General features: G+C 46.1%; 1 protein-coding gene across 2 annotated transcripts; it reads right to left on the reverse strand.

Annotated features, from left to right (window-relative positions):
- Positions 1-6,172: 6,172 nt before the first annotated feature.
- FBXL12 (F-box and leucine rich repeat protein 12) lies at positions 6,173-12,924 on the reverse strand. Of its 2 annotated transcripts, none has more exons than XM_082622116.1 (3): positions 12,626-12,924; positions 12,443-12,515; positions 6,173-7,656 (listed from the first exon to the last, which is right to left on the reverse strand). In XM_082622116.1, exons 1-3 carry the CDS (start codon positions 12,709-12,711, stop codon positions 6,835-6,837), a joined length of 981 nt encoding a protein of 326 aa, XP_082478242.1. In that variant the 5' UTR covers positions 12,712-12,924; the 3' UTR covers positions 6,173-6,834. The 2 variants fall into 2 exon arrangements, with proteins under 2 accessions (XP_082478242.1, XP_082478241.1); XM_082622115.1 differs by lacking the exon at positions 12,626-12,924 and adding an exon at positions 11,372-11,412 and having other exon boundaries at positions 12,443-12,474.
- Between the last annotated feature and the right edge of the window lie 692 nt (positions 12,925-13,616).

The following is a 13,616-nucleotide window of genomic DNA, read 5'->3' on the forward strand; positions in this document are numbered from 1 at the left end:
TCCACCAGCTACAGGTCAAAGCACAGTTATATACATTTGTTTGAGAAAAAGGTTATACATCAAAGTGACATGCTGAGAGTTCACACAGTACAGATCTGCACGTACAAGGCAAATAGTCAGTCACTGTGACCTTTTACAAGATTAAGAAAGGAATGTTATCTCCCAAGGAGTTACCTTGCTGGTGCCAGGAGAAAATTGCTCTTTACAATGGGGCAGGTATTCTTGTGTCTTCTAAGGAGGTCTGGTTAATGTATAATGCAGAAGCACATTGTACACAAAGGAGAGGAGGTAGTGGCCCAAATGGGCAGAGAGAGAATCTTATGTTTAATTTTTTTCTTGTCCAGCCTTAAAATAAATTTATTTCATCACAATCATAATAAGAAACCATAAGGGCCAGTCCAGCCACACAGCAGTGGCTCAGGTTGGGGAAATGTCTGTGGAGGCTTGCTGCATTTAGTCTAGGCCCAGGTGAGTGCTCCAGGCATCCCTAGCTGATAGCATCCTTGTCGATAGGCTGAGATAGACACAAAACAGGCATGGGGACTTCCCTGGTGGCGCAGTGGTTAAGAATCCGCCTGCCAATGCAGGGGACACAGGTTCGATCCCCGGTCCGGGAAGATTCCCCATGCCGCGGAGCAACTAAGCCCTCGAGCCACAACTACTGGGCCCATGTGCCACAACTACTGAAGCCCGCGCACCTAGAGTCCGTGCTCCGCAACGACAGAAGCCAGCGCAATGAGAAGCCTGCGCACCGCAACAAAGAGTAGCCCCCGCTCGCCGCAACTAGAGAAAGCCGGCGTGCAGCAACGAAGACCCAATACAGCCAGAAATATGTAAATAAATAAATTTATTTAAAAAAAATTTTAAAAACAGGTATGCATCTACTTTAGTCTGAGTTAGGGCAGAAACTCCATTCCTCTGGCTCCCTGGGTCCGAGTGGGGGGAATTTCAGCTGAAGCAACAGTCCTGATCCCTCTCTGCACATACACGTGCACACACTTTATCTGAATAGTGGGTTTGGAAGAAGGAGCTGAGTTTGAACGGTTCACACCCTTTCTCTCTGCCTTTTGGAGTCTTCTGGGCCCCAGACAGAGGGTATTTTGATCAGGCTGGGGCCATGCAGTAAGCATCTACAGGAGCCTTGTGGTTGACCAGCTCTGCCATGCCCGAGTAGGTTTGGCAAACTTAGAGGTGAAATATCAGAAAACCCACCGGGCTGCATAGTGGAGCCCCGTGTTTCAGTCCTGCTTTTATGGGCCATGAAGCTGATGTTTTCATTGCTGACTCCTGTGACTGGTCTCAAACTCAGGAGGGAAATGAAGAGATGCCCATGATTGGTTTTTGTCCAAAGTAACAATAATAGACTGCCAACTAAAAATTGTCACTTGCCTTCTGGTTCTACAAGAATGAAGTCACTAGCCACTGCAGTGGCTGACCTTCAACACACCTTTCAAGGAGTTCAGCGTGGAGATCAGGAATGAGGCACTCTGTGCTCTGGGAAAAACTGGCAGAACAAGTCTTCCGATGGTTAGATTTTTCAGAAGATTTTATCAGTCTAGTTTCTTCCATCGTCTCATATTTAGAAAAGCACTAAAATTATTAACGGAGACATCTGCCCCTTGCGACTAGCAGCAACCTTCTACCAAATGTGTGCTTGATTGCACGTATCCCCCTTCATTAAAGTCATATGTATACTGACCTCCTCCCCTACCTCTTGGGAGCAGTTCCTCAGAGCTATCTGAGAGGCTGTCTCCTGGGCTATAGTTCTCATTTTGTCCCTAATAAAACTTAACTCACAACTCTCACATTGTGCATTTTTTTTTCAGTCAACAAGACAAATAAAGTTTTAGAAGACGATAAGCCAAACTTACAATGATTCCCTGTGGGCCAGGGATTAGAAATAGATTCAATTTCTGTAATGTTAAAATTATTTACAAGCAGGTATTATTTTCAACATCAGGAAAATTTCTTGTTAACCAGAAATTATATGTTTTTTTAATGCTCTTTTAAATAAAATATTTACTTATTTATTTATTTGGCTGCACCGGGTCTTAGTTGCAGCATGCGGGATCTTTAGTTTTAGCATGCGGGATCTTTAGTTGCAGCATGTGAGATCTTTAGTTCCCTGACCAGGGATCGAACGCGGGCCCCCTGCATTGGGACTGTGGAGTCTTAACCACTGGACCACCAGGGAAGTCCCAAGGCTTATTTTATACTTTACTTTTTTAACTGAAGTATACTTTATTTACAATGTTGTGTTAATTTCTGCTCAAGAATTATATGTTTAAACGCAAATAACCATCCATCAGTGAATGGATAACAAATTGTCTCTAGCCGTATGATGGAATACTACTCAGGAACAAATTTTTTTCTTAAGTTTTTTGGTTTTTATTTTTTTGGTCACACTGCAGGGCATGCAGGATCTTAGCTCCCCTGACCACCAGGGATCAAACAGGGGACCCCTACAGTGGAAGCATGGAGTCCTAACCACTGGACTGCCCGGGAATTCCTGGGAACAAATTTTTGATCCCTGCAACAGTCGGGATAAATCTCAAAATTATTACGCTGGGTGAAAGAAATAAGACCCCTCCCATACACACAGAGAAAATAACACGCTATATGATTCCATTTATATAATATTCTAGGAAAAGCAAAATAATCTATAGCGACAGAAAGATCAGTGGTTGCCTGGGGACAGGAACGGAGGGAGGGTTATGAGGGGCCACTCAAAAGGAAACTTTTGGGGGTGATGGAAATGTTTGTTATTTTGATTGTAGTGATGGTTTTACGAGTGAACACATGTCAAAAGTCATCAAATTACTTAAACATGTGGTTTGTTATACATTAATTATGCCTCAATAAACTAAAAAGAGTTTTTTGTCTAATGGAGCACAGTTACTGGGCCATCCTTTCACATAATGTTCCATGTCAACAAAGCAAATTCACATAATGGTTAAGATCATGGAATAAGATTACTCAAGTTTTGCTACTTCATTGGCTGTGTGGCTTTCGGCAACTTAAATTCTCTGTGCCTCAGTTTCCTCCTCTGTGCCCTTCTCACTGGGCTGCTGATAGGAGTCTGTACATGAAGGACTGAGCACAGTACCTGACATGCAATAAGCAAGCACTCGATAAATGATACCTTACCTTCACGGGATGGTGTATTTTTTGTTTGTTTTGTTTTTTGGGGGGTTTTATGGCCACGTTGCATGGCTTGTGGGATTTTAGTTCCCCGACCAGGGATTGAACCCTGGACCCTTGGCAGTGAGAGCTCGGATCCTAACCACTGGACAGCCAGGGAATTCCCATGGGAGGGTGTATTAATCATGTTTTTTCTTTTCTACATTTTATGATGCTTTGACATCTTAGGTCTTGCAAACCTGGGGAAAGACCGCCCCTCCCAGGGTTAGCTAGTTCCTAGAGATAGCAAACTACATGCCTGGGAGCCCGCTTCTCATATGCAAACCAGCCAATCCGATCACCTCCTTTATCTAACCCTGGGACCCTAAACCAATATTCCCTCTGCCCTAAATCATCCCAGGACCATGTAACATGCAACTAGGGACCACCCCTAGAGCCTAGAACCCACTGAAATTATTTATTTATTTAAATGCCTTTTAAGACATATTTATTTCTTTATATATTTATTTAATTGTTGGCTGCGTTGGGTCTTAGTTGCAGCACGTAGGATCTTCCTTGCAGCATGCGGGATCTTTTGTTGTGGCACATGGGCTTCTCTCCCTAGTTTCAGCCTGCCGGCTCAGTTGTGATCCCACGGCATGTGGGATCTTGTGGGGATCTTAGTTCCCTGACCAGGGATCAAACCCACGCCCCCTGCATTGGAAGGCGGATTCTTAACCACTGGACCACCACGGAAGTCTCCCACTGAAATTATTTAAACCATCCAATTCTTAGCTTGCTCTGCTGGCCTCCCCTGCCTCTCCCATTCCTTCCAGCAAAAACCATAACAGAGGCTCTGGCCCATGCTTTTCCCTCACTCCTTCTGACCAGTCCTGGTGCGCCCCCGTGTGGCCGTGTGTGGCATGGCATGCCCCTCCTCTTGGAAAGTGTAGTATTAAGCCCTTCTTTAAAGGACAGTTGGAGGATGGAGAGAATGAAAAGAGACCACCGAAATGAGAAGGCATCTTGAGACCGAAAAACAAGGCAGGCAGCTCCATATAATCAATGGATCCGTTTATTAGAGGGTAACTTGTTCACAGGGTGGGATCAGGTGGACAGCGATCCGGAAGCATTCACAGCCTCACTCCACACCCCCGAGGGGCTATTTGGACAATTTATAGTTAACCTAGGGTATGGGGGATGGTGCTTGGAAACAGGATGTGCATTCCTAAGTCAAGATTTATAAATGGGTAACTAGTCTCATGGGTGCCGGGAATACATCAGCAGTGAAAGTTTTCATCATTGTTTGGGGCCTAACAGAGCATAGAGGCCACCTGAACCTAATGATTATGAAACAGTATTAACTACAAAGCCCTTGACGACAGAGAAGTGATTTACTGTACAGTACAGTCCTGCATAGGGTCAGTGGAAGGTCAGGAGGAACAGGGCCCAAGATGGTGTCAGTTATGCTAATGGCCATACAACCGCTGTCTCCACGTCTATCACCTTACTATACGAGATTAAAACAAGTTCCAGGTACATTCTGTCTTGTTTTATTTTTATTTTGGTGGGGGTGAATTAGAAAAAAAATAGCTTTATTGCTTTGCCAGGCAAAGGGGGCCACAGCAGGCTAATGTCCTCAAAACTGTGTGTCCCAACCTGGAGTGGGGTAGTGAGCAGTTTTATAGTAATGGTTCAAAGAGGAGGGCGTGATCAGCTCGTGGACATTCTTTTTATTTATTTATTTGTCTATTTATTTATTTATATTTTGGGCTGTGTTGGGTCTTCGCCGATGCCCGTGGGCCCTCTCTATTTGCAGCAAGCGAGGGCCACTCTTCGCTGCGGTGCGCGGGCTCCCCACCGCGGTGCCCTCTCCCGTCGCAGAGCATAGGCTCCAGGTGCATGGGCTCAGCAGCCGTGGTGCACAGGCCCAGCCGCTCCACGGCATGTGGGATCCCCCCAGACCAGGGCTCAAACCCACGTCCCCTGCATTGGCAGGTAGACCCCCAACCACTGTGCCACCAGGGTAGTCCCTCATGGACATTCTTGTGATTTGTTGGTGGTGAGGTAAGTGGGAGTCAGCATCATTAACCTTCTGGTTCTAACCGGTCTGGGGTCTAAATGCTTGTGGGCACCATACCATTAACTTCTCCCACCTGGTGGAGGTTTCAGTATCTGCAAAACAGCTTGAAGATATTATGTATATCCCTTGAGCGGGGGTACCAGGACCCTGCCCCAAAGCTGCACTATTGTCCAGGCACATTTTAAAACAGATGACAGGGACTTCCCTGGAGGTCCAGTGGTTGAGACTCCACGCTTCCACTGCAGGGGCACGGGTTTGATCCCTGGCTGGGGAACTAAGATCCCACATGCCATGCAGTGTGGCCAAAAAAAAAAAAAAAATGTATATACATATACGTATGTGTAACTGAGTCACGAGTCACTTTGCTGTACAGCAGAAATTAACACAACATTGTAAATCAACTATACTTCAAAAAAAAAAACGTAACGCTCATTTCATGGGTGAGCACTTAGGATCACGATCAGTCCGCCACCTGCATCTTTCAAGTGGTTCAGACTCAAAGGGCAGGAAAAGGAGTTGCTACCTTTTGAACCCCTAAAACCAGAGCCACCTGTGAGGCCCTTCTAACCTCTCCCCATCATCTCTCTGACTTCACTTTTGATTGCTCACTCCTTGTTCCCTCGGCCACTTGGACCTTCTTCCCATCCCTGGAAATTGCCAAGCTCACTCCCATCTCAAGTCTTTGCCTTTTCTGTCTTCCCCACCGCTTCCCGGGGCTGGTTCCTCACCTCTCAGCTCTCGGCTCAGAGAGGCCCACCGTGCCCACTCAGCCAAACACGTGTGCCTCCATCATGTGGCCCTGGTTTATTGTCTCAGAGTCTCTGAAACTGTTCCATGCATGTGTTCACCTTTATCATCCTGCCTTCTTCCTTGTCTGTTTTGTTCACTGCTGTGGTCCCAATGCCTAGAACCATGCTTGCAAAAGAGCGGAGGCTGAACACACATTTGTTGAATGAATAAACCAAATGCTTTTTTGAAAAATATGATTATTTTTCTTTAATAGCAAAATAATATATATTGCAGAAAACTTGGAAAATACAGAATACAAAATACTGAAAGGACAACTTAGAACCTTTATTAACATTTCGATCATCAAAGCATGAGTTGTATCTGCCCTACTCTCCGTGTCTCCTGCACGCATGTAGGACTATCAGTGGTGTGTCGGCGTGTCGGTGCTGTGTCAGCATGTCAATGATGTGTCAGTGTGCTGGTGCACATGTGTTGACAGCCCTTCCAGGCTTCCTAAGGGGCCTTGACCCCTCAGGTCTCCCTAACTCCTAACCCACCCTTCCACATCTGTCCTGTTCCTGAGAATGGCTCTTCATCCAGGACCTTCTCGGGCCTCAGGGCTGGTAAAGAGTAAGGCTTTGCAACATAACCGAGAGGTAGCTATGGTCTTCCTCATTTCTGGAGGTGAGGACAGGGCCTCCGAGAGGCTGGCTGATGTCACAGAGGCCAGACAGCTGGCAAACCGTGATTCCAGTGATCTGAAGGAGTCAAGGCTTGGGTTCTCTCTACCTGTGGCCTTCATACCTCTCCAGCCGGATTACCTGCCCACGGTAAGGTGCTGCTCAGAGGGTCTGGGACTCATTAATAAAAGCTGAGAGGGGTCTCAGGGTCGGCTGGTGCAGTCACATCCACCAGTCCATGGACTCTTTGGGGCAGGCCCTGACAATGACCATACAGTGGGGTAGCCCCTTAGACAGGATCCTCTCCGCCTCCTGACCCTCCCAGCCCAGCCCCTGCAGCTCAAGGACCCTGAGCTTGGGCATGGTGAGGCAGGAGGAGAGGATTTCATGCGGGGAAGGCATTTCTGGGGTGATGAGCGGCCCCAGCAGGCACAGACTCTCCAGGGCCGGCATGCCCTCCAGGACCGACAGGCCAGGGGCCGAGAGGCCCCGCACGGTCAGCCGGATCTTCCGCACATCTCGGAGGTGGCGGCTGATGGCCAGGAGAGTGCTGTCGGCCGAGAGGGTGCAGCCCAGCACCTCCAGCCTCTGCAGGTAGCTCAGCTCCTGCAGGCCCATATCCAGCCCGGTCTCGGTCACCCGGTAGGTGCCGCCCAGCACCAGCGAGCGCAGTGCGCGGAAGCGCGTCAGGCCCTGCAGGTGCTCGTCACGGAAGGCGGGGACGCGGTCCAGCACGATGCACTCGAGCAGGGGCAGCACGGTGGGGTCCTGCTCTTTGAGGAGCCAGGCCATGGAGATCTCACAGCTGTGCAGCTCCAGGGTCCTCAGGGTGCAGGGGAGGCTGGTGATGGGCACCATGCTCAGGTTGGCCACGTGCAGGCAGAGGCGCTTGAGGTTGGGGCACTTCTGGCCCAGGGCCCTCATCAGGGCGGGGGACAGCTGGGGAGCCTGGGAGCCCGAGAACAGGTAGCCGCCCATCCGCAGGGAATGGAGCCGGGATGCCATGTACCGGCGAAGGAGGTGCCACATGACTTTCGGCCGCATCTGTAAGAACCAGAAACGGGGTGCGGGGGGGCTGTGACTGGGGGAGAGATGTGGGGCATCTTCCAAGGCCCCCACCTGCCTGGAGACAGGCAGTCCCCAGCTGGGGCTCTGATGTTCCCTGGGAATTCTGTCCTTCCCTCACCAGCCTCACGCAACCAGATACCTCCCCAGGAGCAACAGGATGATTTAATCTGTTTTGACCTCTAGGTTGGAACAAAAGCAATGGCGATAAGAGACCATAACAGATCTGTCTCTAGCAAGAGAGTGGATTCTCGTTATCTTCTGCAGTAAGCAAGAAAGTGAATCCACCTGGCAATATTTTTATCCCTTTCTTAATGACTACCTCCTCATAGAAATAAGCAATACAAAATAAAGCTGAAAAAGGCTAAAACTGCCCAGGGTAAATTAGATCTAGGTTAAAAGAAAAAAATAAAAATCACAGCTCGGTAATAGTGAAAGCTGCAAAAATTAACCCTGGGAAGTTAGACTTAGTAGAAAACAAACAAACAAACAAACCATAACTGGTACCCTGTGCATTTCATTATATGTACATTTTAGGTTTAAAAAAAAAAAGGACAGAAAAAAGAAATTGTAGGGACTTCTCTGGTGGTGCAGTGGTTAAGAATCCGCCTGCCAGTGCAGGGGACAAGGGTTCGAGCCCTGGCCCGGGAAGATCCCACATGCGGCAGAGCAACTACGCCTGTGCACCACAGCTACTAAGCCTACACTCTAGAGCCCACAAGCCACACTGAGCCTGCATGCCACAACTACTGAAGCCTGCGTGCCTAGAGCCCGTGCTCTGCAACAAGATAAGCCACCGCAATGAGAAGCCCACGCACCGCAACCAAGGGTAGCCCCCACTCTCCACAACTACAACGAAGACCCAACGCAACCAAAAATAAATAAATAAAATTTAAAAGAAATTGCATACCATAAAATCTATTGACGACTTTTTTTTTTGTAAATATGACTTTTTTATTAGCAAAATCCATGACCAGGCAAGAGGATATTTTGCTACCTCTCAGTTACACCTTTTCTGTTGGGTTCTTGGTATCCCTAATCCTTTTATTCCTAAATTCTTTTTTAAAATTTTTTATTGAAATATAGTTGATTTACTATCTTGTGTTAGTTTCAGCGTACAGCAAAGTGATTCAGATTCAGAATATATATATATTCTTTTTTTACACTGTCTTCCATTTTAGGTTATTACAAGATATTTAGTATAGTTCCCTGTGCTATACAGTAGGTCCTTGTTGGTTATCTATTTTATATACAGTAGTGTGTATATTTTAATCCCAAACTCCTAATCTATCCCTCCCCCCTGTTGACTACTCTTGACAGAGGAATCAAATCTTCCTGATAAGATCTGGACCTGCAAGTTTGGGCCGAGGGAAAGGGACTCACTAGAAATATTGCCCACTAAAAGGTATCTCACAAAAGTAGAAGCGACCGTTGGCAAAATTTTAAACGGCCACGAAGCCGGAGGTTGAATCCCTTTTACTTGTAAAAGGACAAAATGAGAAAATCCTTTAAGTTTCATAATATCAAACACTGGCCAGGATGTGGAGAAGCAGTTCTCAGGTCCTGCTGGTGGGACTTGGTCTGGCTACTTTGGAATGCGATCTGGTGGTTTTTACTGAAATGTAAAATGTGGACACCCACTGGCACCTGTTTTGTTTTTAAGAATATGGGAGCAGGAATTCCCTGGCGGTCCAGTGGTTAGGACTCTGCACTTTCACTGCCGAGGGCCCGGGTTTGATCTCTGGTCAGGGAACTAAGATCCCACAAAAAAAAAAGGGGTGGGGGAGCATCTGCTGCTTCTCTGGGAAAGAACAAGGTGACCTGGGTGACAGAAGTAGGGAGACCTTACTTTCCAATTTTTATTATTTTGTACCTTTTGAATCCTGTGTATATCTTTTCTGCACCGCCCCCCATATTATTTTTTTAAAACTAATTTTTCAGCTTGTTTAAATGCACATACTGCCTGACCTAGTAAGACCTCTTTTGTGGAATTTACCCTACAGAAACATTGGTTTCTGAGATCGTGGTTCTAACAGCAAAAACCAAATGTCCACTGATAAGATAACAGCCATGTAGGTAGTAACTAAGAACAAAGTAGATCCAGAGATATGAACCCTGGTAACTCCTCAAAACATGCAGGAAAGAGTGGCAAAATGATACTTCAAAGGTTAAAGAAACAAGAAACAATACTATATATTTTATATGGGTACAATTATTCCAACCATAATGGCTAACTTGTATTGAGTACCTACTGTTTGCCAGGTGCAGTGATGAGCATTGAACTAGAAAGCTCACACAGTACTTGGTTGTGTAGTAGGTACCTCTGGAAAAATGCAGTGGCCAGAATCTTGTTGCAAGAGTACAGCTATGATTCAACACAGCCTGACTCCAAAGGCCAATCTTGCTCTTGTAACCACTGTACTTTCCTTCCCTTATACAGGGCCAAGGGTATAAATGCATAGAAGATGGGATAGAAGGAAATATTCCACACTTATAATAGTGGTTACTCTGGGAGAGGGTTGAAGATACCAGGGGATGACTGTCAAAGGCTCTTAGCTTCATCTGTGGCAATACTTCAATGGTTTTTTGTTTTAATTTAGATATAATTGACATATTATATTAGTTTCAGGTGTACACACAATGGTTCGATATTTGTATATCTTGTGAAATGATCACCACAATAAGTCTAGTTAACATCCATCACCAGACATAGTTATACTACTTCAACATTTTTACAAGAATTATTCATGACTTGTGTGATTTTTAAAAATTAAACCTCAAAAAGAGAAACGCAAAACAAATGTTCTAGTTAATCTCTATTACATATGCTAAAGTATTTAGTGATGAAGTGGACTCTTGTCTGCAACTTATTTTGAAGTGCATTTAAAAAATAAAATGGATTGATGGATGGAAAGAGGGATGGATGGATCGGTCAACAGGGGATAAAACAAATGTAGTTAAATACTAATAGTGGGCAACTTCGTGTTCTCTGTACTATTCTTTCAACTTTTATATATGTTTGAAATTTCTCATAATAAAATGGCAGAAAAAATAACTAAGAACTACATTATTATGTAGTGTATTAGTTTTTTAGTACAGAAAAAATAACCTTTTTTTTTTTTTTTTTTTTGCGTTACGCGGGCCTCTCACTGCTGTGGCCTCTCCCATTGCGGAGCACAGGCTCCAGACGCGCAGGCTCAGCGGCCATGGCTCACGGGCCCAGCCGCTCCGCAGCATGTGGGATCTTCCCGGACCGGGGCACGAACCCATGTCCCCTGCATCGGCAGGCAGACTCTCAACCACTGCGCCACCAGGGAAGCCCCAAAATAACCATTTTTAAAGGTGATTTCAATAAAAATAATTTCTATACAAGGCCACAATTACTTATCCAAAACTCCTGGAGACAGACGGGTTTCAGAATTCAGAATTAATGTGGTACAAATACCATATATAATACCATCAGAAGGGTCAAGGGCAGCATCTTGTTATCAGATTAATATTTTTCAGTATAACATAACTTTTATTCCAAGTGGGATAAGGAAAAGGACATTAATAGCCTCACACCAGCTCACATCAGGTGTTGCCACCAAATGAATTTGTGCCAAGCTTACAAAAAACCTTTTCACTTTTCTCGCTTTCTGATTTTGGAACTGCAGATGAAGAACTGAAAGTGAGAAAACACAACGGATCCTACCTCTCAGAAATTGTACTTCTAGGTTTCAGAGTAACTGGTACCTGGATGCAAGAAGACAGACACAAGGACATTCTTGTGGAACAAGAACCAACGCATTAGTAACACCTTGAAAGTTGTTAGAAATTTGGAATCTGGGGCCCCCACTCCAGGCCACTGGATCAGAATCTGCATTTTAACAAGATCCCCATTGGTGATTCATATGCACAGTAAAGTCTTATAAAGCTGTTCACAACAGTAGAAAGTTGGAAATAACCTAACCATCTGTCAACAGCAAAATAGATAAACAAATTGTGGTATATTCATTTAGCAGCAGTTAAAAGGAATGAATTAGATTTACAAGTGCTGATTAGAATAAATCTCAAAAGCGATGTGTGAATAAAGCTGTTTATATAAGTAAAACAGCATTTAACTATCTAAAGAGTAGAGCAGCATTATCTAAATTTTAGAAATACGTTAACAATACTGTGTGTTGCTTACGGGCACACACATAAGAAGTAAATAAAAACGCGAAGGGATACAAATCCACTTTATGATAGTGGTTACCTCTGAGGAGGGTTTCAAAAGTGCAAGAAATATGCCTAAAAATGTTGTATGCATATGTGTATATATAAACATTTGTATGTGTGTTTCACAAGATCAGCAGTAAATAAGGCCAAAGGTTAAAAAAAGGTTAAATCTAGGTGGTGAGTACACAGTTTCAGATATTATCCTCTGTACATTTCTTCATATATTTGAAATAGTTCATAATAAAAAGAAAAAAATAAAATGCAAATGGGAGAAAGTGGAAATGGTTTGCCTGCACCACTCAGGAGATTAATTCTGGAAATAAGTTGACTATGGAAAATGATTTCTCCATGAAAACTCATCAATAAGCCCCTTCCCTGTACGACTTTGGTAACACCCATTCTGGACGTGGGGAAACTGAGGCCTGGAGGTCACAGTGGAGCAAATAATTGACGCGGCCGGGATGCACCCGGGACAGCCTCGCTCGAAACACAGGGTTGGAGGCGTGGTCCTCGAGGTCGGGCCAACCCGACCTTGGCCCAGACCTGCCCGGCCAGCCCCGCATACCGTGTAGAGCGTCAGGTCGACATGTCTCCACAGCCACCGGTCGTCCACCAGCCTCTTCCAGCGGTGACAGACCCTGGGGAAGGGGACCCGCCGTTAGAACGTCCCGGCCCCGCGGGGAACAGATGTCCATCTCCTGGTGCACCCCCCCGCCCGGCCCTTCCCTCGCGCGGGGCGGGGCCGCACCTGGAGATGCGGATCCTGTCCCGAACCGGGAGGTAAGAGAAGATCTCCAACAGGACAGAGTCCGGCAAGTCCGCAAAAGTCGCCATGATCCCGCCGACACGCACTTCCGCTTCCGGCGAAAGGGGCTCGGTGACTCGCCTTGGAAGCCCCTGAGACGGTGTGAAGTGAGGGTGCCGGCAGGGAGGTGGTCGTGGCTTCCGGTAGCCTGCAGAATTCTGGCTTTCCTCTTGCGTGGACGTGGTTGGGCCCCGGAGCCAGACCAGCTCGGGATCTGAACGCGGCACCGAGGGTGCGGGTAGGGACTAGGACCAAGCCCGGAAGGCGTGGCTAGGGCGACGACGAGACCAGGGGGGCGGGGTTAAGGGAGGGAAAGAGACTCGGGGGCGTGCCTGGGGAACTAGGACCACGCCCGGAAGGCGTGGCTAGATTGGTGACGAGGCCCGGGGGCGGGGTTAAGAGCGGGAACGAGACTGGGGGGTGGGGGGCTTGGACCAAGCCGGGAAACCGTGGCTGGGGCGGTCACGAGCCCTAAAGGGTGGGATTGAGGGCGGAACCAAGAGCCGAGGACAACGCGGAGAGTTCGAGAATAAATATGTAGAAGTGAAATAGCTTGTTAAAAGATGTGTTGAATTTTTCGCTTTTATTGATGGCGCCAAATTGTTCTCCACAGGGCCTGAATTGACACTCCCTCCAGATATATATCACTTTTTTTTTCTAAATATATCACTCACTTTTAAAGTTGCAATTCATAAGGGCAGTGAAATTTATTCAAACATTCCCGTATTGATGAGTATTCACGTTGCTTCCAGTTCTATCACCGCAATTATCGGCGCTAAACATTCTCTTTATATATGTAAGTACATGCATATGTGTGTGTGTGTGTATATATATATATATATATATATATATATACACACACACATACATATGTAATATGTACCTCCTATGTGTTTATTTCTATAGGATAAATAACCAGGAGTTGGGTTGATGG

The sequence above is a fragment of the Mesoplodon mirus genome (assembly GCF_964341445.2).
Source record: "Mesoplodon mirus genome assembly, chromosome: 5".
Lineage (NCBI taxonomy): Eukaryota > Metazoa > Chordata > Mammalia > Artiodactyla > Ziphiidae > Mesoplodon > Mesoplodon mirus.